The sequence below is a fragment of the Cuculus canorus genome, chromosome 2 (genome assembly GCF_017976375.1).
Source record: "Cuculus canorus isolate bCucCan1 chromosome 2, bCucCan1.pri, whole genome shotgun sequence".
NCBI lineage: Eukaryota > Metazoa > Chordata > Aves > Cuculiformes > Cuculidae > Cuculus > Cuculus canorus.
In genome coordinates this window covers 68,277,809-68,304,820 of record NC_071402.1, presented here as the reverse complement: position 1 = coordinate 68,304,820, position 27,012 = coordinate 68,277,809, and the positions used below count along the sequence as shown (strand labels likewise).

Genomic DNA, 27,012 nt, shown 5'->3' with positions numbered 1-27,012 from the left:
AAATTAAAAGGAATCTATTAGGGCAAAAAGAGAATCAAATTCAATTCATTGTCAAGATGATGGAGGTGGCTGCCCAGGAGCATCAGAGCTTTGCCACTGTAGTCACTGGGATCATCTCAGATGATCCATGAGCTCTGCTTAGTGACTTAACTGCCACATTGTTGATTCCTGGTTTTCAGAGTTTTGTTGTGAATGAGGATCTTTCAGAAGTGAGTGAGAAGTCACAAGAAAAGGGAAAAAGGGGCCAGTTTGAGAGCTTGATTGAATAGGCTGCCATTTCATACAACAGGAAAAAACTAACAATGAAAGGAGGAGTTGTTTCTTGTACTCTCAGGATTATCATCCTAAAAGGATTATCTTCCTAAATCGTATTATCATGTCCAGCTCTGGAGTTTAAATAAGAGAAAAAGGGAGGTTTCTTATAGCCACTTACCTTACTCAGCCACCTCAAAGTTACTAGCAGTAAACGCAGAATCAGGATGTCGCCAAAATGCAGCATTTTATCACTTTCCTGCCTGCAGGCATGCTCTTTCCCTTCATAAAGTCATAACTGGATGACTGACAAGGCAAGCAGAACGAGCTGTCCTTTCTCAAGCCTGGGCTACCAGCTGTTCATGGCAGGAGAGTGGCAGACTGCCATGTGCAAGCTACTCTGCTCAGTGCATTAGGTAATCCGAGCAGTAGCTCACAGCCAAAGCTAATAGGGCTTGAAATTGGGGAAGGAGCAGAAAAAATGCTATGCTGAACTTGACTGGGATTGCATGCGAAACAGCAGCTTCAGCACAAGACACTGCAAGAAAATTAGCGTGCTCTCCTAGGCAGAAGAAGAGATTCATTCATCTCTCACGAGGCAGGGAAAGGAAAAACACCTCCCCGAGTCTGGGTTTGTGTTGGAATTCCTGGTTACAGGGATTGCCATCAGTGCTGCCTCTTGCTGGCTCCACGCTGCCTAAACCCAGCTCCTGGAAATGGACAGGGCTGCCTCGTACTCTTGAGGCACATCTGGTTCTGCCTAAGAGCAAAGGCAGGAGCTGCAGCTGGGTTTCCAGCTAAAAACAGTACATCAGTGGATTTCCTGAAGATCCTGTATCAACCTAATCTTGCCCATAGGCATGAGCAAGGTCACGTTCCCTGTTCCTTCTTCTCTGGGTGCAGTGCCTGACATTCCTGCTCACAGAAGTCCTGCAAACCTGAACCAAAGAGGCTGATGGTGGTGTCTTGCCCCCCTGCAGGGCTGTGACATAGCCAGGGGATCCTGGCCTTAGATGTATCCTCAGGTGCCTGAATCTCCACCGGCTTGTAGAAGTACAGCTAAAAAATTTCAGTCTCCACCACAACTAGTTCAGATTTTACCTTGCACTGATTATGACACCTTTTCTATTTAGAACGTTGTCGCCTGTAGAACTGCTGTTGTCATACTGGCGCAGGTCTCACATAAAAGTCCCACACTCTCAGCCTGCATAACAGAGTTTGTCTCACTGCACGTTACAGACAGGGCAGAAAGGTCAGTTCAGTCCATCTCAGTATTTGATTTGGCAGCCCCAAAAAGACCATTCCGACCCTCTGTTAGTATATAAGTATTGCTTCCTAACTATACAGTGAGTGGGGAAAATATAAATTTTAATATTTATTCTTATGCTTGCCACATTTTTTTCCAGGGCTCAACAAAGAATGTTATGAAAGTACTGCAGTAAATTATTTTTGGTACAGGAAAACTCTGAATATTACACCTGATGTCACTGAGAGTGGCACGTTACAATGGTGGCTCATTTTGTGCTTAGCAACTTGCTGGGCAATCGTCTACCTCTGCACCATCCGAGGAATTGAAACTACAGGAAAGGTATGGAAAGGACAGAGAAGTGTACCACGGATCTTATTCTCCAGCTACCGTTTCACTACCAAGGAAAGCTTTGTCCACTTACCTCAGCAGCACCATTTCAACACCCTCATTGTCAAATGAAGCAGTAATAGTGGTAAAGATGGATGAAAAATGCTTCTGCCCTACCAGTCTCCCCTCACAGTTTTAAGAGAAATTTTGTTACAAATACGTACTGCAAAAGCATGTTCTACAATCTTTTAAAGACGACAATGTTTATCTGCAGCTGTCTTATCTGATATTATTAGGATTGGATGTTGTGATAACCTACACAGGATTTATCAAAGATACTGTCAGTAACTATCCGTCTGTTTTCTTTCTTTAGGCGATTTATGTAACAGCAATATTTCCTTACCTGGTCCTAACTATATTCCTTATTCAAGGACTTACTCTACCAGGAGCCACTGAAGGTCTAGCTTACCTTTTTACCCCTAATGTAAGTATTACCGCTATAGTCAGACATACTATTATTCCTTTTCCCCCCCCTCAGATCTCATGCTGTACATTCATTTTCCATGAACTCCCAGTCTAGTTCCCTATCCAAAAGCTGAGTTGAGCTCTTTTTTCCTGAGATGAGTGATTAAGTATTTTAATACACTTAAGCAAGATAAGCAGTAGCAAAGTACTTAAGAGTTCAGTAATAAGCGTATCAGAAAATATTGCAAAATTGAGTATAAATATGTTTTGGATACGTCAGTGTTGAATGTGTAAGTGAAACTACTGCACTTCATAAACAGAATCATCTCTTTTTCACATGATAAAGATGGGATTTCTCTGCCAACACTACAGAATTTACACAACTGATCTTTTAAGATTTTACAAGGAAAACAACTGACGAATTACACTGCAAAGTATTTTTTTTTATTTTAAGGTTGAAAGTAATTTTCTCCTAACCTTGTTTCTCCATAGCTGAAGTTTCTCCCCTAGCCCTGTAGCTGTCCCTATAAGATGGAACTGCTTACTGGAGAATAGCCATTTTTTCGCATCTTCTTAAGGGGTCAGAATTCCCAGATCTCTCCATACACTGGGCACTTCAGAAGAACCTCTTTACACTGTCCTTACTGGCCTGCCCAAATACAAAGCCAAATTGTCCTGCCTAGTAGTTGCTATCAACCGTACGCATCCTCACAACTCTGCCTTTGTACTGAAAAACTCCATAAGCAGTGAGTGTAGAGGTGGAAAGGCAGCACCTGCTGACAGATGGTCTTGGAGCATCCTCTGCCACCACAGTCGGGCTTCCCACTGCAAGAGCACTGGCCACTTCCCTTTCCCTCCCTGCAACAGCAACACAGGCATAAAGGAAAACATAAACCAGGAAGCCCCAAAGATACATTACATGCCAAACTGAAAAGGGACAACAGCAAGCGAAAGCTCAGATGAAACACTCCTTTCATCCCTCCCCCTGCAAGCCCAGTGGCGTGGGGACCCATCTGAACACTGTCAGAGCTCAGGAAGGACAACTTTGGTCCTTACAGGAGACCAGGACATGCAATTGCATTTTTGTAGGGTCCAGATAGGTCAATAAATGCTTGACGCAGTGTCTTAGAGAAGAAAGCAAATTAGACATAACCACCACAACAGGGCTTGGCCTGTTATCATTTGGTTTCAGTCTCGCTGGCAGGTTTCTTTGGGAGAGCTCAGACATCTTTGGGACTAATGATCATTGCACAGTGAACTTAACACAAAACCCAGATATGTGCGTACTCGCAAAGCCTGGAGGTATTGCAGTGCTGAGGGGGAATGGATCATCAGAAGGAGACGAGATGGACGGTTTTGTAGACCGGCGCCAGAATGAAAATCCGACTGAAATTAACCGGCAGTAATGATTAGATGGTTTGAGAAAGCAGAACCTCGAGACAGCCTTGAAGAGTCATCAGAATATAGCTTTGATGATGAAACTATGTTCTTTTCTACAAACATGAAAAAACTGATGCAACAGCCTGGTAAGTGGTAAGTGATATCTGCTATGAGTGTTGCTATTGAATAGAAAGCTACAGCCCAAGACTGAGAGATGGTTGTGTTAAACTAACATAGTAACTGCTATAAAAGATTTGGGCACTTAATGGACGTCAAAAAGGCAGTAAGAATACAACTACATTTCTTTTCTCTCTTCTTCCCCTGCCCACAACTGCAGTACCAGTACTGCATTCTCTGTTAGTTTACTTAATGAAGAACTATTCCCACCAATGCCATCAGTAAATATACCTGTTTCTCTTGTTGCACTTCTCCAAAGGCAATGATCCAAAACAAGTTTTACAAGGGGGTTGTTGGCTTGTGGCACTTTTTTTTTGGAAAGATTTATCTGGCATACACAGACCACCTTACCTTACAAAACCATAAAGCCTATTTCTTAAGTATGTGCAGTTTTCTTTTTTGCTGGTGTTTTTGCAGGAAGCTTGTCAAGCTTTAGCAAAATAAAGTAAGAGTTAGCTCACCTACTGCCTGTCTCAGCTTGCTTTAAAAAACAAGTAAAAAAAAAAAAAGAACCAAACTTCTTGACATTCTCCACTCATTGAAGACAATCTTTTCTGAAGATTTTTCCAACTTTGCAATGCAGCAGAAATTGTAGTTTGTCTGTCACAGTTGCCACGTCTGCTGTCCGGTAACTGCTACACCTCTCTGTTGTTTTTGAAAATCTGTGAAAGACAGTAACACTGAGTGCTAAAAATCACATCTTACCTGGTTTTATGTCATAATCACCTAAATGAATTGATTTTTTTTTCCTAAACAATCGTTATTTCAGTTCTTTCGCTTTCCAAGTTTGCATTTTTAATTCTCCTTAAGTCTCACAAACAACAACTAGATGCATGTGGATTTTAAATATGACAGGCTGTGGTTTTAGTTTCAAGCAAAAGTACAGAATTAGCTCTTTGCCTTATGACACACAATCACTCTTTGAATTCTAGAACAAATAATGAATATTTCTTTTCATTGATTTTCAGACATGGAGAAGTCTTACAATTTACTCACTCCCCTCTAAAATCCTTGGCTACCTGGAAAGTGTGCTGACAAGAAAACAAAAGAGATACTGAAGTTATGCTCACAGGCACCTGAAGAGAAAGCCGAAGTTGTACAAAGACGAAGTAATACAAGAGCTGGAACAGAAACTCTTAGAAATGTTCTTGAAAAAAAAAAAAAGTAATCACAAGCAGCAGAAAAGGGATCTCATCAAGCATCGACAATGGCCTTCACAGGGTTCAGCTTCTGTGGACATCTGTGTCAGCTGAAGAGCACAAATGCCTCCTTCTCCAATGTATTTTACAGCTGAAAGAGCTTCAGCAATTGTAAATATCTGGGGGTTCTCTGGCAGTGAACAGCTCCAGGAATTTGATGGGACAACTGATGCCTGTGTCCAGAGCAACACGGCTACTTAATGACCAGTGAAACGAGCCAAAAGAAGGGGGGAAAAGGCAGCACAAGCACCAGATCCTCTATCATAGCGACAATTCGTATTTTTTTCCCTCTACTTTGCAGTTTATACCTGATAAATTACTGTGAACAGACAAACTGATCTCCTTCAATGTACCTGATCTGTCCACATTGTTTCCGGCATTAAGCAGAATGAAAGCATCACCTAACGCACTGCTATTTTTAAGTGCAGTACTACTTGTTGGCCACTTGCTTATGAGAAAAGCAATAGCTTTTTTTACACCAAAATTACATTATAGACATTCCAATACTGTGTAATTCTGTTTTAAGAGTTTTTCTGTCTGTATTTCACGTGTTCAAGTAAGCAAACATTGCACCACCTGGGAGGGGAGCAATTATGCTTCCTTAATGCATGTAATATTCATTCATTAACATTCTGGTTATGTATCTTTATCTGCACATTTCTAGCTTTAGCACTTTTTTTCTTCTGGAAGACCCCCTTTTGTGACCTATATGCCACATTACTGAAAACATAAAATAACATTTAGATTCGTAGTTCTCTGCAGATAACGACATTGCCACGGCATGCTTGTGTGTCCACTATTTTTTCAAGTTTAGGAGTTGATAAATATCTTTTAGAGTCAATAAACACATTGCGTCTAGCACCAAACTAAACTATCTCCACACTCATTTGCCAAAGTCCTCAGGCAGAAATCCAGCGATGTGGCAGTTGCATCTATCAGAATTTATAATTTTCTTGGCAGCACTTAAACCATGAAGGCCACATAGCAATACCAATACTGAGGTCGTGCATCGAAACAGCAAGCTAATCCCACACCTGCATGAGCTCCTACCTGTGAGCACAGTGGCACTGGAGGGGTTGGTTATGATCTTCCAAATTATAGCTCCAGGAAGGTTTCCCCAATCTGAAGCCTTTCAGCCAGTAATGGTTACGCATACCTGCTTGCTATGCTGTGTTGCACAAAATGTTATACCAGTTCTGCTGCGGTCAAAGCACTGGCACACTGGTGGAGAAAGCATCTTGCAGTAATGGCATTCACTGCATCCATCATGCTGATATGAACCCATTATTCCTGCTCTTCAAGCTCAGACCAGCTTCAGAGAAGCCCAAAATGCTATTAAGGGTCTTTTGGCATGTTTATCTCTTGTTCCTAAAAATACTCCTCGTAGGATCAATAGCACAGGCATGCAGACCTGTCAGAGAAACACACAATTCTCCCTACATAAATAGGGCGCAGATTTGACTCAGACTGATGTAAAACAAAGTGAAATATTCTACGTACCCAGAATTACTTTTGAGACAGCTGATTTTTAAAATACTCATTCTTAACTAATACTGTTTTCTGTTCCCTGTAGTTGCTAATGGATTGGAAAGTAATTCACCTGGTAGGGTATGAATATAACACACCACTCCCTACTTTCTGCAGGAAACAAATATTTATTGAGCGTATTTACATTTTGCAAATTACTTATGTTTTACCTTTTTCTTTTAGACTGATTTTATTCATAAGATTCCTTATTAGCATGGCTATTTAAAATTGCCTGTTACTCTTTGCAAGCCAATAACCACTGATCTTTTAATTTAGCTTCCTCTATTACATCACCTTTACATCAAAATTCAAATTTCTATCTATCAATTCCTCCTTTTTCCCTTATTTTTCCTGTTGCCCTTTTATTTTTATTGCTGTTTTCACAGTACTTTGAATTTAAGATGCTCTTTTTAATTAATAACCTTTTGTCTGCATGGGCTTTTAGTTTGGGTTTTTTTTTCAATTGAATCTAGAAAGCTATGGAATCACTTTGTGTCTTAAAATAATGAAGGTTAAGTATTTGCTTATGCAGTTCTAGGAAGATAATAATCCTAAATTCTAAGTTACCCAGTAACTTATATGTGGATTAACAAAAAGAAAAAAATTGGGGAAAATGTAATCTATTGTCTCTATTGTGTGTCTAATGTCTATCATTTAGAAACACACTTTTATCATCAGACAGAAGAGGTGTACAATGAAACAGATTCTATAATTACCACATACATTTAAATAGACCAAATTATAACTTCAGAAACACCTGCTTTACTTACGTATTTTGTACTAATTTCCATTTTCAGTGTATTTAAATGGCAACACAACTCACAATTTCACATGTGAAATCAGAGGCGAATTATGAGAACCGAGAGAGAAAAAGAAATTCTAGTTCGAGCTTAAGTCACTCATTTATTCCAATTATTACAGCTGAGCACTCTGAAAAATCCCCGTGTATGGCTTGATGCAGCTACCCAGATTTTCTTCTCTCTCTCTTTGGCTTTTGGAGGGCTTATTGCATTCTCGAGCTACAATCCACCAAAGTAAGTAGAAGTCCAGCCTTTACAAGTTGGTTAAATTCTTGCTGTGTTTTCTGAAATTTTCAAAAATCTTCCAAACTTCTTCCTAGGGTTATTTCTAAAGGATTTTAACTGCTGCTCTTTCTAAATGGCCAAATATATTTTCTAACAGGAAGGAGGGAAAAATATCTAAAAAATGACTTTTGCAGAAATACCTGAGAGAATGACAGAGAAGTCTGAGAGATTGTTTATTTTACTAGCTATAACAGATTTGTATCTCATGCTCAGAAAGTACATTCAACGTAGACTAACAACTTATTCAGTACCCTAAAAATAAATAACTCTTTGCCACACCTTGTGGAGGACAAATACTGCCTTTTTTCAGACATTTTGCTTGTTTGAATTCTATTTATAGAAATGACTGTGAAAAGGATGCAGTGACAGTAGCAATTGTAAACAGCGTGACATCTCTCTATGCTTCCATCCCAGTCTTTTCTGTTTTGGGGTTTAAAGCAACTACAGCCTATTGGGACTGCCTGGACAGGTGAGAAACTTGCATTCCCGGTGTTATGCTGTGGTTTCAACTCCTAAGTAGATAATGTGTTGAAAACCATGCATTCAGAGAATTCATTTTCACTAAAAAGGAAAAGCATTTGTATTGTAGAATCATAGAATGGTTTGGGTTGGAAGGGACCTCAAAGACTATCTAGTTTCAACCCCCCGGCCATGGACAGAGACGCTTCCCACTATGTCAGATTTCTCATAGCCTCATCATTCATTCTCCATTCATATGGAGAAGTCTAATAGAAAACCAGAAAGTATTATGGTGCTGAGGCAAGAATGTTTGGGGAAGTATTATAAGAAGCAATACAAGTTATAAAACAATCCTCTGCAAGTAGTGCATCAAGGATTACATCTCAGCCTCAGACTAGCATTAGAAGTAGTTAAAAACCAGTATTTTTTCCTATTCCACCAGATTCACTTTAGTTATTAAACACAAGTGGTGGAAATGGTCTGGAGAAATGATAAAAATAAGAATAGAAACATTTCAGAGATTGCACCTTCATAAAGTACTCTGAGTTTGTATCAAAAAGAGAAAACACTAAATAGGAGAAAATATTCAGGCTATTTTATATATAAGTCCTCATTTAGTATTTTCTTTTATATTGTAAATAACAGCACAGAAAGTAAACACAACTTTCTATTAACATCTGAATACACAGTATAGCGTTTCTAGCAATATCATCTGCAAATATTTAAATTAATGATATGTTCACTTCTCTGGCAGAAACATTATCAGTATCATCGATGAATTTGATCTTCCAGAGGAAAGCATCATGCGACAGAACTATACAGCTTGGGTTAGTTTACTAAATGCATCATATCCAGAGAAAATTGCTGGACTTAGACTGAAAAGCTGTAACCTTCAAGAATTTCTTGATCAGGTACCACAATTGCTTTCATCAAAGTAACCCTTAAACAAAATGTGGAGAGGGACTGATTATCTTCCTTTTTCTTACTTTACTTTTTTTACTTCTACTTGTTACTTTTACTTTCTTTTTAACTTACTTTTACTTACTTTACTTTTTCTTACTTGTACTTTACTGTACATGTAATGAGTCTATTATACACAATCATGAAACAAAACAATTTCAGAAAATTTGAAATAATAACATTGCTGTAAGACAGTTTGAACTCAAAGCTGTCAGGTATGGCATGCAAAGTTATATATTATTGTCACAAAACTTGTCTTCAAAGGTGCTCCTACCTGGAGCCTACCATGGACACTAGACTCAGTCCTACTTTGGTTTACAGGAATAAGCACAAAAGAGGAAAAGTATCTAGCTGAAATATTATAGAAAAAGGCTGCTGGAGATTCCTAAATTCATATTTAAGAAAGTATAAAAAAAATCTATTAAACTGTTTGTCTTCAAGCGCATACATGACCACCAGGAAGGTATCTTATCACTGTCTCTCTTATCTTCCATTCTCCACCTTTCTATTCCCTCTTGTCTTCTCCCTTTTATTTTGCTTCCCCTCTGGACAGATCTCACTGATATTTTAATCTTCCTTTTCCCCCAAATCCCCTCTCACCTTGCAAAACACAACATGATCCTCTCTCTTCCCTTCTCCAACCATCCTAAAACATTTCTGCTATTACTAAACACAGATGTTTCCTCTCCAGCCTCATTCCAGTTGCTCCGGTGACCCCACACAGTCCTATAACTCTCATTTACTATTGACCCATTTGCATTCCCTTGCTACAAGTCCTTACCACCTAATAAGAAAAGAATAAGGCTGTGGCTGGAGGAGAGAATAAGAAAGGAAGCAACTTGAGAAAAAAATAATTTCTAAGGACAAAAAGGTGGACACGTTTGCTAGAGACAGACCATGTTAATGCACAATAGCCTTAACAGACAATGATGGTGAAATAGGCTATTCTACTCACATGATGAAGTCAAAGGATGACATTTCAGCCCTGATGGGAGTTGGTTTCTCTTTTGTCTGGTTTCCTCTAATGTCACCCACTTCTAATTTAGGGTTTGACAAGTTTTACTTCCAAATTAGAGCAACGCTAGCGTTTTTCAGCGCTTGGACTTAAATATCCTTCCCTTGGGAGACTGAATTCAAAGAAATTTGGCTGAAATTAGGATCTCCCCTTTTAGCATTTTCTGCCCTGGTAATTATGGGGAAGTGGTTTGTGATCAACAATTTAGCAACTCTCTTGCTGCTTGAGCAGCAATCACATCCTTATAGATATCTTTTTTCTTTCCAGCAGCTATTACATCACAGATCTTTTTTTAAAAAAACATATTTAAGATGGTATTAGCAAAACAATTACAACTCTCAGATCTGCTTTACTCTGGACCTGTCTCTCTGTGCAAGCTAAAGTTCTGCTCTATGATTGTCTAAACATCTCAGATGGACCACATGAAAGTAAAACCCCCATAAACACTCCCCACTACTCATTTTCGCAACAGCTGGCTGCCACAGACCCCCCAGGCTGACCTGCACCTTTGACTTCAGGGAAGGACAGCAGCGTGTTATAATTCTATGTGGATAAGAAACTATATTTATGCCATTATAACACATATTTTTATCTGTTTGTGAATTCTGCAGAGCGTATCAGGAACTGGCTTGGCTTTCATCGTTTTCACTCAAGCCATCATACTCATGCCGGGTTCCCAGGCCTGGGCCATCCTGTTTTTCATAATGTTGTTCAGCTTGGGCCTTTCTTCTATGTTTGGGAACATCGAGGGAGTCTTCACTCCTCTTCTGGAACTTCGAGTTCTATCTAATTCAATACCCAAAGAGCTTTTATCTGGTAAGATATTTGCTTTACTTTGTTCAAAGAAAATGGCTTCTTTATAGATGCACAAACTAGCACCTGCGTAACAATATATTACAGAGGAAATAACAATTTGTTGTATTAGCCTGGCTGTCACACCGTGTTAGTAAGGACTACGGATTGTTTGCAGAAGATCAGCACATAGAGGAGGTAGCAGTTATGGCAGAAGCTCAGATGACAGTATTATATTGCTCTTGCCAGTTTTTTTTCATAGCTTGCAAGAGCTGTTTCAGTCTGAGAAAGGTTGTCAAATTGCTGTTCCTGGAACCAAGCTCACTCTGAGCTGTTGCAGTCACCAGAAAGAGCCCTGTCTTCACGTAAGTCTTTGGGACCTAAACAAGTCACTTTAAGGTAACCAGTGACATCAACCAGCCTGCCATAACCACCTGGACACGAACCTAGAAGATCACACCACTGTAAGATAGGTCATTCACCTCTATTTCATTCAGATTTATGCTGCTATTGATTATTTCACACTTACTACAAACACACCAGAATAGAAAATTACCACTTGGAAACTGAGGAATGAGTTCTAGCATCTAAGCTGTACCAGAGACAGTGACTGAACCTAACAGTTCCCTGGGAAGCAGACTCAGTGAGATCTTACTGTGAAGCTGGTGTAGAAAAATTCATCTAGAAAAATTTCTGGCAGTTTGAAGTAATGGATTAATACTTCTGCAAGGCACCCTTTCAAATTCTTACGGGGAATATTGTTGTCATGCCTTTCTTAGAGTCTCCTCATGACACCTACGCTACATCCTTCTCATCTTACTACTTATGTAGAAACAAATTTATTTACAACTTGATAAGGCCACTATACTGTTATGAGCTTTTTTTGCGGAAAAAAAAAAAAAAAAAAAGAAAGAAAAGAAACGGAAGAAAATTTTACAAAGCACTGAACCAAAGCCCATTTCAGAGTCAGAAACTTAGTAACAGCACAAGGCCATACAGACTGGACTGGCAGCCCACGTGTCTGCATTCAGTGACTCTTTTTCTCCTTCCCACTTTTTCTCTCAATTACCCCAAATCCATATCATAGAATCATAAAACGGTTTGGGTTAGAAGGGACCTTAAAGATCCTCCAGTTCCAAACCTCCTGCCATGGGACACCTTCCACTGGATCAGGTTGCTCAAAGTCTCATCCAGCCTGGTCTTGAACACCTCCAGGGATGGGGCATCCATGACTTTTCTGGGCAGCCTGTTCCAGTGCCTCACCACCCTCACTGTTAAAAATTTCCTCCTAATATCTAATCTAAATCTCCCCTCTTTCAGCTTAAAACCATTACTCCTTGTCCTATCACTGCACTCCCTGATAAAGAGCCCCTCTAGATTAAAGGGAAACTGACTCTGGAGAAGTGCAGTGAAAACTAAAACATACAACCTGGGACATAAAAGGATCCACATTTGAAGCTCTAGGCCCTTTGAGAAAATGCGGAGCAGAAATCTAGGGAGCGCTTACACTTCTCAGGCCAATGACTGCATGGAAACGAGGGTACTTGAAACTCACTGCATCAGTAGAAAATTAACAGAGGGCAATAGCATAGCATAGCACAGCCTGGTTCTGGAAGTACTAATAACCGAAGGATGCTCTGAGTTACATGAGGGCATTCCTCCTGCAAGTGTGGTGCCTCTAGGCCAACAAACAGCAGAAGACTGTGTTTGGGAAATTAGATTAGCTCCCCTGGGGAAAAACTACTTGTTGTAGCTCCACGGATGTAGAGAAAATAAATATCGCCAGAACAAGAGTAAAAATAATTTAGAACAAAAATATACCCACCAAATTCAGTTTAGTAATCCAGTAACAAAGATACCTTTTTTTCTTCAGGTGTAATATGTCTAATTTGCTTCGTCATTGCTCTGTGTTTTACACTGGGTTCAGGGAGTTACTGGATAGACATTTTTGACAGCTATGCAGGCTCAGTGCCTCTTCTAGTAATTGCCTTCTTTGAAGTGATTGGGGTTGCGTACATCTATAAAATTAACAGGTAAGTTGGATGCAGAGGTACTCTTTTCTCTTACGAGGTAAATGCATTTTACTCTCAATCCATGTTGTTGCATACAGGTAGGCAGTATTGACTTATTTCTGTAGCATTTACTAGTTCTATGAAGGTAGTTATGGTTCTTTGCTTCGAGTCACCTATATTTGTAAAACATAAGGGGTAATCTCTGCGCAGGACTTATGGAAGGGAGGAAACCAAATTATAATGCTAGAAAGTCAACAGCCATCGTAGTTCTTTGGCCAAGAGGGATTACACTGTCTTTCTGTTACTGCCCTTTTGATTTGTACACTCTTGTATTTTTTATTTACTATTATTTTTTTCCCTCAAACTTCATAGTAAGCAACACGTGGCAGCTCCCTCATATTAAAAGGCTCACCCTGCCCGCTGAGAATCCCCACAGTAACAAACACTAATTAAATTCACTCTTTACTTTAAAAACTCGCCTACATCCATTGTAACTGTAAATGCCATAAACTTTATCTCCAGTTTTTACTCTGACACTTGGATCATGAAGGTCCTGATATTTTGTGTGTCAGTCCGTATACTGTCTAGACAATGAACTTATGTTCAGCCAGTGCTGTTGCATATGAAGGTGTTTCAATATCTTAAAGTTTTAACAGAAGCTATGTTTTTAAAAATAAGGTACTGAAGAAAACTATTCCTCAGTTATAGCTAAACTTCTTGCATTAAATTTTCTAGATCCACTGTCAAGATTCTTGGAGTGTTTCCCACATTAAAGGTGACTCCCAGGCTACACTGTCTTAAAAAAATTCACACAGCCCTCTTGCTGCCCATATAGCAGCAAGAGGTAGCAATAAAATCTGGTTTCACATGCTACAACAGATTCTGAATTCCACAGCACCTGCATTTTCTCTGTTCTGCCTGTACACATATTCTTTTTCATCTGTCACTATGCAATACAAACACAGTCAAAACACTTTTTCCTAGTTTTCAAAGGAATTTCTAGCATCTTCAGTTAGATTAACAGACAATGCGAGTGTTTGAACACACACACACAAATCACAATTCCTATTCCAGATTACAAAGCTCTTTCCAACTCCATAGATACAGGTTATCAAGTAACTATTAAACCCAGAGCCACACATCTACTGCCCATTCAACGTACAAAACTGTAAGAGGTACAAGTGAAAGATCAGCTCTGTGTCCAAATGCCTGCCATTACTGACTGCAGAGGAAGCTAGCTCAGGTTGCAGTAATTTTGCCCCTGACTTGATCTGATGCGTTTGGTGCTGGTTAATTCAGACCTACTAACAAACTGGTTTTTCCCTTGGCAATTTCATCTTTTGTAATAATTTGAATAGTTCTACAGAGTTGCTGTAATATTTTAATCACTTATTTGTGCATAGAATCGTTAGGCTAGATGCTCAGGTAATGTAAACTGATAATGTAAACTGAAAATGTAAAAATGTAGAGATCAATGAAGACCTACATTATTTAATTAAGTCTACAGTAAATCATTAAAGAAGGGTATGGAACAGAAAAGATCTAGGGAGTCGTACAATGTGTTCAAACCTTACAGAAAAATATGAAATAGTGAAACTTACCACTTAGATCTTAGACCTCATCATAAACATGCCTTCTCTTAAAAGGTTCAGCAAAGATGTGAAATGGATGACTGGACGAAAACTCAATCTCTACTGGAAGATCACATGGAGGTTTATTAGCCCTCTGCTCCTACTAATTGTCTTCATGGCCTTTGTTACTCTTCAGATACAGAAGCCACCAAGCTACGCAGCCTGGAACCCTAAATATGTATGCACTCAAATATTTTTTATACTTTTAATAAATGCAAGAGTTGTATACTTTTCTCTCTCATCACATCCTCTAAAATCATTGCTAAGTACTGCTTATCTACATAACCCTGCCTGAAATGATGCAATGTTTAGAATGAGAAGGCTCCAGCATGCACAGAGGTCACATGTACTGAAACACTTTCCTGTCAACAAGGCCTCTTCTTGAGAAGTCCCACATATGCCATGCTCCAGATTTCTTTCAGATGTGCGTAACACAGAGAACCATTGAACTGAAATTTCTCACAAAGAGTCTGAACCTACAAGGGGTTCAGAGGTGGAACAAATACGTGAGTAGAGCTTTAGAGCTGCATAACAGGTGCTGGGGATGAAAACATTTCTCAGTGAGAACTACTAATATCACTGGAGTTCTGTGAATATAGGAATGTGTAACTTTTGGCAGGGAGGGAGGCAGTGGTCCAAGAACCATATCGGTTAATTCAGCGCCAAAGAAGTGTCTATGCTGAGAACATTTGATCTGGATGACACTGGCTCACACCAGTTGTAGTTTCTTGGATAGTTCTCAGATAAACCCCGTGCAGGGGTTTGAAGATTGGTTCTGGCCTTAAACTGCACGAGGATTGCAGTCAGTCTCATAGAAAGGCATCAGCCTTCACAGTATAAATATACATATGGACTGTTACCTCAAGGAAAAGCTTTCTTCTTCCAACAGTACGTACACCAGCAGTGTCTCCTCCAAACACCATTGTGTACCTACCATCCCAAAATAAAACTCATATCATGGACTTGCAGAAATTGCATTATGATCATTCCCTTCAAATGTCTCAAAAAAAAATCTTTCCTATTTGGCAATAAGCATGCTTGGTAATTGCTGAAACCAGGTAAGTTTTGAGCACTTACAAGAATAAGCAGAGCTTAAAAACAAGGGAGGGTGAATTTCATAACTCTTTGGGCAACCTCTGCACCCCTAGGAGCATCTCACACTTGCAGCTATGAATCTTTGAAACTATAAAACATTCACAGCCATCTTTAGACCTACGAGGGTTGTAGAGAGAACATGGCCACTGAAAGCTATTGTAGAGCAAGAGGAAATTTTTGCTATCCTTACTATAACAAAATATAAAAAAAATGCATATGGAAATCACAGCAAAATGCAATTGTACCTACCAATTATTTCTTTTACTTGCCTTTTTTCTCCATAGGAAGACTTTCCTATGAAAGAGGAGAAAGTTTATCCACCTTGGGTCCAGGCCATCTGTGTGCTGTTAGCTGTCCTTCCTTGTGTGTTTATACCTCTAACAGCACTCTTCCATCTGATCAAACAAAAGTGCAGAAGCAAGGACCCAAGCTCTGTACCACCAGAAGTGTTTTCATCTCAGGGTGCTAATAGCAATTGTACTCATCCAAAAGAAGAAATATCCATTGCATCTGTCTGTAAGTAAAGATAAGACAGCCACCACGGGTTATGCAGTTCATATGCTTACTGCCAATCACAAGCACTCTATAAACAGAGCTGCTATGTCTCCTCTATTTTCGACCAATCACACAAGCTATACCAACCTTGCCTCTCCTACATCCTGTCCCAAATCCTACTGAGTACCAATCCCATTGCTTTAACCCCTACCACTTATTACCAACTTCATGTCTCTCTCCAGACAGATTTTAAATAGGGGAAGTTTACTAGTTACTGCAAGTGGCCTCTGTCTTCCTTCACTTCTCTTGCAAAAAAAGTCTGTTCCTAAGGATAAGCAACATAAAAATTGGAATACAAACACCTACCGTTTCATTCACTGACCTCATCTCTGAGAGATGTAGAATGGAAGCTCTTAAAGAGTAAGGACTCCTCTTGTCCACTACACTATACTTTTTGTAAATCCCTAAATGCATTTAAGTAGCAGTTATTTTATGATTATTTCACATTCTCAAGCATTGCAAAGAGCAAAATTAAAGCAATTAAAAGATTGTACATTAAGTAAATCTGAGTAATTAATTTTTCACAAATCTCTTAACCTTAGATTCCAGAATTTATTGTAGTGGAAAATACTGTGAAAACAAATGCCACTATTTCTTTTCCTTTAATTTCTCATACTGAACACAGTAACTCAATACTGTAATAAAAGTGCACACGTATGGGAACCTCTCAGTGAGCTGCAACCTTACATGACACGACAAGGAAGTTAATCTGTACTTAAAAACATGTTTTCCTACACTTGCCTGCAGATTCTGGCCACTCTGCACTGATAGGAATTATCCTTAGCCAAGATACTTGAGCAACCAGCAGCTTCTCAAAAAATATAGGGAAACTATGTGAGGATAAGTTATGACAAAGCCTGAGGCTGAATAACTAAGAGAGTCAAGGAGAAGAAGAGTAAGGAAAATGGAAGCAAATTCAGTATTTAGTCTTGTGATAGTCTACACACCAGTAGGACTTCATAGTGGGTAACGGGGATTTGGCCACACAGTGAAGATGAATTAGACCAACTCAAACTCTGCAGAGGAAAGGCAGTTACCTAACTCCTTGAAAGGGGTACAAGACCAATTGCAAGCCTGGGAGAGAGCAGGAGATGACTTTTATCTTGCTGCTTAAAGAAAAAAGAGGGTAAAGAAAAAGAAGGGATTTTTTTTTAGATTTTTCTTTTTTAGAATTAATATTCCACTCACACAGCCGCTGTAACCTCCTGCCCTACAACTAGCCCGAACAGTAAGGCTCTCCCAGAGTAGTGATGGTACCAGAAACAGCAGCATCCAGTCTGTCACACTCGATCTAACAGACAAGCAAAAGTACATCATGCCTCTACCTGCTGAAAAGAAATGCACAGGTAAACTGCCTGTGTGCACACCAGTTGCCAAAGCAGAGCCTTTTCTATTATGTGGGATGAGTAGTATCACCTGCAAAGCTGTTAAGTGCCTGGCCTCCACATGGATTTGGCCACAGGTCTGTGTGATGATGTTCAGCAATTCCCCATGGTAACCTGTCAACAGCTCCAGCCCTTGAAGTTAATAGAGGGGGCAGGCATCCCGGCATGGAAACATAGCTTCTGTTAGCAGAAACCTCACAAGTCACAAAGGTCCAAGAAAGCTTCTTGATGTTCTATAGCTGTGCACTGTAAAGGCTGTTAAAAATTACACAGAAGATTCCAATTTCCACTCTGCTTGTTGCAAAGTAAAATTGAAAGATTATGAATAAAAACTTCCATAAAGAATGAATAATCAAGAAAAATAACCCTAATATAATTGCAATAGTTAGCATATATCCATATAAAAGCTGTAAATACATAAATAAGAATTTTTAATTAACCAAAGTGTATACCTTATTTTCATGTCTCTACACATAGCTAGATGTTTGTTAAAATCATACATGCAGGGTACATGAAGCAGGTGTAAGTCTTTGGTCAGAGATCTGTTCTTAAAGAAAACCATATGCAACTAATACAGACATAAGCTGAGGAAATAATTAACTACATACACAAGACTTAAGTCTGTAAATCTATCTTGAGTCACTGTCATGGCATCACAGATTTCTTGACTTTTGAGGTGTCCCTTCCTGTTCACCGGAAGAGGGACTTTGTGGGTCACTGGACACACAGTTCAGCTTGGGACAGGATGCAGGGGGATGACAGCTTTCAGCTCCAGTAACTACAACTCAAGGCAGCAAAACATTAGCTGAAGTTACTTTTAAGCAAAAATAAGCAGGTAGAAAATGTGTTGAGCGGCTCTTGCAGGAACATTTCTTTCCTGTTCTCACTGCACTTCTGATATGAACTCTACTAGAATTCCTGTGCCAGAACTGTAGCCCTATTCCAGTAGAATTAGTGCTACAATCTTCCCCTCCCTATTCATACAAAGCACATCTTTTAGGTAGGTATTTTTTCTCTTGAATAGCATGATTGACTTTGCTATTTGAGTTAAGCACAAGCATGTAAACGTGAAACTGAATCTATGTTTGTCTTGCATACTAAGCACTTTCTACTTCTGATAACTCTCCTCTCAATCTTTCATTTGCATATCCCATCGGATCTTTGTTGCTATAATACCTGCTATGAACTCGTACTGTTCTGCCAGACAAGACCTCTCTAGAATTCTCTAGGTTATAAAGACAGCCTGGATTCTTTGGGGGCAAATCTGTACAGGATACAAACACAGGCATGGTGATGTTCAGCCTTAAGCAGAATCCATAGCCCCAAGATAAGGAGCTCAAGTACCTATTAAAGGAAAAGCATCAGAAGGAGCACTGCAACAGCACTATAAACAGGGAAGCACCCAAATTATCATAAAGCAATAAACAGAGAAAAACTGCAGGGGGAAAAGCATATTCTTTCTGGAAAATGGGCAGTTCAATACATTGCAAAATTTTATACCTACCTAAAATTGAGATTCACGGTGCATAATCCTCTCCCCAAAAGGAAGGAGTGGGGAGAAGGATACACGAAACTGCTACCGTTTCCTCTAGGTGGGCTTCCGTCAAATTCCTTCCTTCCAGCCCTGCACAGAGATACTAAAAACCAATTTTCAGCTCCATCACTCTTCCTCCCCATACTTGCAGTGCTTTGCAACACTTGTAATACAGGTTGTACAGAGCAGTTACACCAAGTGGCTGAACTCTCAATCTCTTTACTTACCTTCTCCTAAACACTGAGGCAATCTTAACCTTCCTCCAACCTTCAAATCATTTACCATATTCCCAGCTCTCCAATGACTCTTCAAAATCCACATTGCATATTCAGAATGCTCCTAATTCTTTTAACGTTTCCAGATTAAAATTATTGAATCCACCCAAGCATTTCCAGTTGCTGTTTAAAGTACTACTTTGTTACGAATTAAGTAGAAAATATTTTAACATAATATATTTCTTACAGAAATACACTATTTCTTACAGAAGTAGCAGTATGAAATACTTTTACCTTCCCAAGAAAACGGACATCTCATTTTAGAGCATTAAATCTACGCCATTGCTATGGTTAACCCATTCCTTACATATAGGCTCACAGTGCTCTTTCCAATTGTATTAAGCCGTAGCATCAAGTAAATACAAGTTTCTAGTACAGGCTCTCAGCTCTTCTTTAAATTCTCAATTTTTCTTTTTGCTATAACATATAGTACTTTCAGCATTATTTTCACTTGCCTTCTTAAATGGAAGATATTGTAAAGTGAAACAGTCTTCTCTTGTGATTTCTGAATTGTACGTGTAACTGTTTACAAATAGCCTTCAGAATCAGCAGTCACTGTTTAACACTGACAACTCAGCAAGTAGTTATGGGGAAGGGCAAACACTGGCTCAGAAAATTCCAAGCATTACACTTCATGCATTTTTATAAAATTACGCCTTCAACCAAGACCACATTGGCAGTTTGTATTATCACAGTATCCATCGTGATACAAAGCAAAAATGGGCTAATCCAAGCCATCAGTGAAGTTTAGATTTCCTCCATTCTCCATGCCAGAGCACCCTGTGGAAGCTACATAAAGAAGCAATGATGCTGGAAACTGGACTCATTGTTCTGAGCCTTAAGACGCAAACAACCACATCCTTTTCTAGAAGAGATCATGATGAATGACACAATAAACTTCTATCTTTAACATTAAAACTTATAAAAGAAAACATGTTCTGGCTCACAGAGGAAAAAAAAAATCTAAGTTCAGAGGCTTAGAAGCAAATCTATCCATAACTATATTGTTTTTGGATGGGAGCAGAGAGGTTTTCTTCTAGGCCGCTCAAGCCTACCTATCTTTCTGAAACACTGAGCAATTCAGCACATCTCTTGCTTGAGTTATCCACCCCACTTATCCAGGACACAATTTTGATCACCCTGGAAGTTTGCCTCTGGACAGCCATTCACTGTGGAAAAGCTCCTTGCTCTTCCTGGGGCCCTAAGATCCTAGCTTCTGAGGTATCCTTTCAGGATGCCTCACTCCTATTCCAGAAGGTCCTTTCAAAATAGGCATGCTTGTTGGATGCTTCTTGGGAAATGATTGGGCTTCTCTGCCTCAACCTCCTCTGAAGGTTCATGCCGAACACAATGACCAGGACAAAGTAAGCGTGCATTCATCCCTACTGCTGCCCACCAGCACAGCCTTCTTGAATATGACACACAAAATACACAGGGCCTGTGCAATAAGAGGTAGAGTCAAAATTCATACCACCTGCTACTACGCCAAGTCTTATATGCAGCACAGCAGGAGCAGGGAAGAGAAGCAGGCAGGAAGGAATGAGTCATTGAAGAAAGTCTGGATAAAGGGTGAACAGCCACAGGTAAGAACAGCTCCAGCCAAAGTGTACTAAGTTCTCCAAGTGCTCAACTCTCTCCTCTGCCAACGCCCTCATTGGAGAACCTCACTGCCTCTTCCTGCCATACGATCCAATAAAATAAATCTTCCTGCAACGCCAGGCCTATCTCATGCGACACTGTCCATGATAGTGTTCCCTCAGACCAGTATCTCTGCAGAACACTCTGGATGACGAGGGATTTTGATGGAGCTGCTTGGTAGGGAGCAACCAGGCTGTTCTTCATTTGCTCTCCAATCTATTGAGAGCAATTATTCTATTTTTTTAATTATTATTATTTATATTTTAACAGTGTTACTTCGTAAAAGGAAAAAAAAAAAAACACACAACTGTACCACTCTGTAGGTTTTGACATTTTGAACTGAGTTACGGTGTTAATGGACAGACCGGAATACTGTGAATTTTCTTCTAGGAACTGTGTTTTCAACCCCTGTGCGGTGCTACTCTGTCAGTCCTTTGGAAATATTTACTGAGTAACACTGCCTTCACTGTGCTGAACTGCAGTGAGGTATCTTCCATCTGCTTTGAGAAAACCTCCCAGCAGCTGCTATTTAGCCTCTAACACAGATACAAACCCCCTAACAAAACAGCTCTACACTAGAGCAATACGCATTCAACACACAGGCCTGGAAGGAAACAAAAACCAAAGCAGGTTTATCAAAGCAGTAGAAACTCAGGGCAATGAAACTCAGCTGTGCACAACTTGCCAAGATCAGGGCTAGATGGTATTGCAGCAACATTACAGAGCCAATGATAAACCTAAATAAAGAACAGGAAATGCAAACAGAAGAGTAATCTACTTGGTGTATTATTTAATCAAGAACTTCTGTTTTGTATGCTGTATATCACTGTATTAAAAATATCACCAAGTATTAAAACATATAATACATACACTAAACATAAACAGCTTTGATGCTGAAATTTTAGCCTATATTAGTTGTGTTCTCCAAAGCATAAAAATTCTATCCTGTACATCTTGCTATGTTGTGCCATGAAATTGCCTGGTGCAGGTAACTGTCTTTCAGGACATAACCCAACTGGGCAGTATGTTAAACATTTACAATAAAACAAAGGTATTGGAGACAAGTACGTGTTATTGCAATTAACTAGACAATTTATTATAAAATAGTATACAACTCAGCAAAGGAAAAACCAGTTCTTCAGAAACACACCGAAACAAGAAAGTAGATCTCTTCGTACAAACATAGCTTACAGATGCCTTCATCAAGAAGACGGGAATCCCTGACTGAAACCGAGTCAACAACTTCAAATACCTTGTAAATTCACAGGCAAACACAAACTAGAAGGTATTAACAAAATTATCTGCACTTTTTAAGTCCTTGTGTGGCACCTGAGAAACAAACACAGAAAACTTCTCAGTGAAGTTCTTTAGTGCACTCCAACAAAATAAAACTACAGAGAAAAGTCATCTAAAGATGTAGCATTTATTTTAAACCTGGAAAAATTATTAAATAAACTTTCATCAGTCCAAGATAGCTTTGAAATCTTGACAAAGAGATGGTTCTGTCACTGTCTTCAGTAGTGCCATAGTATCCTTTGGGATCTTCCTGAACAGCTGCATCTTACCTACCAGAATATCAGAAGAAATTCATTACAACTGCAAGTAAACAACAGTCCTCTTTAAGGGAAAATGCTAATAAAGGAATGAAATTAATACTAGCTGTATCCAATTAAAAAGTTGGAACACAGGCATAAAAAAAATTATAATAAAATATGCTACTATTCTTCTGCCCTTAAATCAGGCTAATAAATATAAAGGTTAAAATTCATATGCTACCATATTAACAAAATAAAAAAACAAGGAGCAAATTTCTCCCACCATGTCTTTGTAACACTTCTTTGTTCGGATTTAAGAATTGTAAAGCTTTTTTTGAAACATGTAAGACCATTTATTCAATAGCTCTACTCACCAAAAAACGCCTTCTCTCAAACCATGGTTACTTGGAAAGACCCTATTTTAGACAACATTAAGGACAAGGAACAAGTTCTCCCTTATCTGGTTGCTAATGTTTACCTACAGCAAGAAGATAGTCTCAAACTGTTTCTGTTTCCCTCTGTGTTCACATACCTCAAAATAGCCTATTCTTGAAACTGACACGTAAAAAGAATAAGGAAAATAAAATCATGTGGAAAATGCACCTTTTGCTAAAACACTGACAACAATTCTCTCCACCATATTTCCATGTAAGAGAAGAGACGCTAGCTGGAAAGCCACCCTTAAGTTAGAAAATTACGGAGCCTAAACGAGCTTCTTCAATTAGGAATGAAATTTTTATAAGAGGACATAATAGTTTTGAAACACAGAAGGTCATTGAGTCTATTGTCAACAGAATTACAGACAATAAAAAGGACTTTTAAAGATTAGGAAGAGCATGTAAAATCCTAGCAACAGTTTAAGTCCATTACCTAAACAGAGTTGGCAAAATTGTCAATGGTGCAGAAGGGCAGAAGTGCTCAATAAACATTTGTTCTGTCTTTGGAAAGGAGATAGATGATGTATTTATACCTTATCATGATAAGGAAAGACTCCTGCTCCTTTCCCCACTGGTATTAATAGGAGGGATGTTAAACAGTAACTATGTTCTAAACACTTAACTCTGAAGAATGATGACAACTTGTACTGGCAAGCCCCTGATGTTGATATTTAACAGGTTTGTGAACAGTGGGAAGAAACTCCTTGCCAAAACCTATGAGCTTGGTATTGATTCCCATGGAGAGTAATGGAAAGGCATGTGCAGGGACACAAGGGAAAAAACTTAGTTTGTATCAATTCCTGTCAACAACATGATATTACAGGGGTAATAGGTTTTAGATAGCCAATACAAACTCCAGAACGACAACAAAACCTGTAGTTGTTAAGCCAACAAAGGCCCTATTACCAGCATCGCTTATCTGTGTGTTACACAGAGATACTGAACTAACTTCACAGGAATACACCTGAGAACCAGTGACTTTCCTGTCACAGCTACTCTGACATGAACACGTGCTACCTGTTTTCCAGAAGTAGTAAGACAGAATTTAAAATACAACGTTTAAAATTAGCTCTGGTATCTCCACATAATGCTCAGCTCCGTAGTAACCTCTGCAGCACGATTCTCTGATCTCAATAACGTTAACCCAGGAACATGTCTTAAGCAGGACAAACTAACTTACAAGACTGAAAACTACCTATGAGTGCCTCTTTAAATGGATTTTAGTAGGTTCCTGCAAGACTGGGAGACTTACTATCTTACTAAATGTGAAAGAAAATACGAGTATAAATACCTCATACAATCAGGTTACTGGAAAACTGGTCTCTATCTATTATCAGAGATCTTGGGAACATGGATAATGATACACGTTCACACCAAGGGTAGGCTTATGACTTATCACTACAGAGCATAAGCTGTTTTTGCACAGCATTACAGTACCAGCACACTGACGCCTCACCCTCCTTCCTGCTCAGCCCCTAGGTGAGGTGTCTCGTGCTGCCCTCTCAGTTTATTTTCAAAAACAGTTTGAAATTATTTTTAAAACCTCAACCAACTCTTAAAGGAAGAAACACAGGTGGGAAGCAAATACACATGCAGTCAGAGCACCTCTTAAAATCGGTCACTGGTAAGTACTTAAGTTGCATGACAAGCTGACACCAAGCACCTACCCTCCTGCCAAGTTACCTAGATGTTTTGAGAGCTTTTTGTAAAAAAAAGTTATCCACCAAGTATCGCATCAGCCCTTGCGGCACAGGTGGAACATGGCGAGTGGAAGGACAGGTCAGATTTCATGAGGCTGTAAGCAATAGGAGAAATGTCATTCAGGTTACTTGGGCCCCAGTGATTTGTCGATCGATCACGGCAAAAGCTTCCATCTTGTAAGTTTCACAATAAAGACAAGGTCACAGCCTGCTAGTGGTTTAGGCAGCCGTTAAGCAAAAATCTCTGAACTCTTGATCTTCTGGGAGTGTACTTGAAGTCTCAGATATTTCCAAAAGAAATTGGAATAGAAATTAGATTATAGAGAGTTGTCCTGATATTATGGATGCAAAGAACAGATTCTGCCTCAGAGAAGGGAAGATTTATGAAAGAACAGCTGGAAATTACTCTTTTAAACAGAATGAAACCATTGATTTTCTGCTTGCCTTTGGACCTTTCCTGCTCCACCCCCACAATACTCGGCAAATACAACATTAATAGTACTCTCCAGCAGCTTAGAAAGCAAGATTATTCCATTTCTGCATGGGCAATTCTCACTCCCAAGAGAAGCCAACTGATAGATGGTCAGCTTTCCCTTCTTGGGTTAGAAACTGCATATACTGAGTTGGGCCTGGACCACCCACAAGTTTTGAGTCAGTATTGTGATTAGGCAAGAGACTGTGCGGAAGTAGCAGAAGATATCTAACAACAATCATACACAGAAAAAAGTCATTATTCAAACTAGGAATGATTCCATTTCTACTGCCTAGCCCATTTTCCCCGATATCTTTGGTGGTGTGATTTTCTGGGCAGCAGAGACCACTTTCATCGCAGATGCTCACACCCGTGAAAGATGAGGTTCTGCTGAACGATGATGTCATGCGGGGCTTCACCTCCACCCTGAACGTACCGGCACATGCAAGAGCCAAGCATATGTACAGAAGGATGGAGGAGCTTTGGCTTGAATTGTGATCTGTCAGTCAAAGATCCCAAGAACAAAACCCTTCAGCATTAGAGATGAAAATTCAGATGTGGTCTATGTGGACAGCACCCAGAGAAGCAATTATCCTACAGGATATGACTACTGCATTCTCTGCTCAGTTCTTCAGTTTCCGTCTTCTCCATGTGAAACAAGCAGCCACCTCTTCCCTTGTCGGAGGCAGCCCTGCTCCTCCCGGTACTTTTAGAAGTAGCTGAACTGAACTGACTTCTCCGCAGCAGTGAGCAGACATGGTGCCTTTGGTTTTGGTTTCAGTAACTCAGAGAAGGGTCTTATCTGGGAGAGGCCACTGCAGTTCTGCTCCGTACAGAAAGTGCATCGCTGTCAGGAATGCCCTTGGTGAAACACTGACCCTCGGAGTTTGTTTCTTGTAAACTTTCAAGTGTCTTCTTCGACACATTCCACTGCACCATCAAAAATCAGACTGTCTGCACTTGAGTGTTTCTGCAAGCCTTTGATATGGGAAGGAAATACTTACTTGTAAAAGCAGAACTGTTCTCTTTTTGGAGCACTGGGCCTCAGCAGGGGTATCAAAGGAAACTTGCAATATATTTAAAATCAAATAGACATCATTCTGGAACCAAACTGAAGAATCTCTCAGTATTGTACAATAAAACCACTCAAGCAATGATCCATCCAGAGAATGAATTACAGAGTCACTGTTGGCCTTCACTGCAGCTAAATTCAACAACGGTACTGACTGCTCTTCACTTCTAGCATCTTAGAACTGAAAATTGTGTTATTTCAGTGGCTGGCCTGGGGACAGATCACACAACCGGTCAGAGAGAGAGATCCCCAGCGGCCAGATACACAGACAGCTTCTTTCACTGAGAAGAAAAGTCAGAAATTTGCCAACACCACTCAACCTTATTACAATACAGCATATGCTGTTCTGCAAGTGCTTCTGTTTCAAAGTGACCACAGTGACACTTCTTTTCGGTGAGCCTTTACATTGTGGGAGGAACTTACTCAGTTGCCAGTTAATCTACGTTTTTTACAATGGAAAACTGAGCATTCATGTTTGATTTAGTTAAACCTGCCGAGAATGCGTATATGATTAACCCAATCTTACTCAGCTTTCTGAACTGTACAAACCTACTGAATGCCAAGTATCAAAAGCTGTCCCTTAAGAACAAGACTCTAAAGCATGCAGTGCTAGAAACGTACCATTTTAATTTGCCTACTTATACTTACTAAACTTAAATTAGAAAGTTCATTAATGTACATCCTAGAACAACACTTCATAAGAAAATGTAAAAATAATCAAATCTATTAGATTTCAAGTTTAATTGCAATTAACCATATTTCAAACTGTAAAAAGAATCAAATA

The 27,012-nt window shown here is 39.5% G+C and overlaps 2 protein-coding genes across 5 annotated transcripts in view; one reads left to right on the top strand and one right to left on the bottom strand.

Moving 5' to 3' along the window:
- Positions 1 to 17,172, top strand: part of LOC104061249 (sodium-dependent neutral amino acid transporter B(0)AT3) — a 31,099-nt gene extending 13,927 nt beyond the window's left edge. Inside the window, exons 4-13 of one of the 2 annotated variants that reach the window (XM_054058800.1) lie at positions 1,659 to 1,840; positions 2,202 to 2,312; positions 6,623 to 6,652; positions 7,498 to 7,610; positions 8,002 to 8,130; positions 8,875 to 9,031; positions 10,707 to 10,911; positions 12,761 to 12,920; positions 14,546 to 14,708; positions 15,910 to 17,172. In XM_054058800.1, the coding sequence (XP_053914775.1) occupies positions 1,659 to 1,840; positions 2,202 to 2,312; positions 6,623 to 6,652; positions 7,498 to 7,610; positions 8,002 to 8,130; positions 8,875 to 9,031; positions 10,707 to 10,911; positions 12,761 to 12,920; positions 14,546 to 14,708; positions 15,910 to 16,149 (1,490 nt within the window). In that variant the 3' untranslated portion in view covers positions 16,150 to 17,172. The remainder of the gene's footprint in view (positions 1 to 1,658; positions 1,841 to 2,201; positions 2,313 to 6,622; positions 6,653 to 7,497; positions 7,611 to 8,001; positions 8,131 to 8,874; positions 9,032 to 10,706; positions 10,912 to 12,760; positions 12,921 to 14,545; positions 14,709 to 15,909) is intronic. The other variant, XM_009563171.2, reaches the window with a different exon arrangement.
- A 4,909-nt stretch (positions 17,173 to 22,081) lies between these two features.
- Positions 22,082 to 27,012, bottom strand: part of TERT (telomerase reverse transcriptase) — a 33,862-nt gene continuing 28,931 nt past the window's right edge. For 2 of the 3 annotated variants that reach the window (XM_054060210.1, XM_054060212.1), the window contains one exon: positions 22,082 to 22,577. In XM_054060210.1, the coding sequence (XP_053916185.1) occupies positions 22,474 to 22,577 (104 nt within the window). In that variant the 3' untranslated portion in view covers positions 22,082 to 22,473. Of the gene's footprint in view, positions 22,578 to 23,417; positions 27,006 to 27,012 lie in introns of those variants that run through there. The other variant, XR_008448801.1, reaches the window with a different exon arrangement.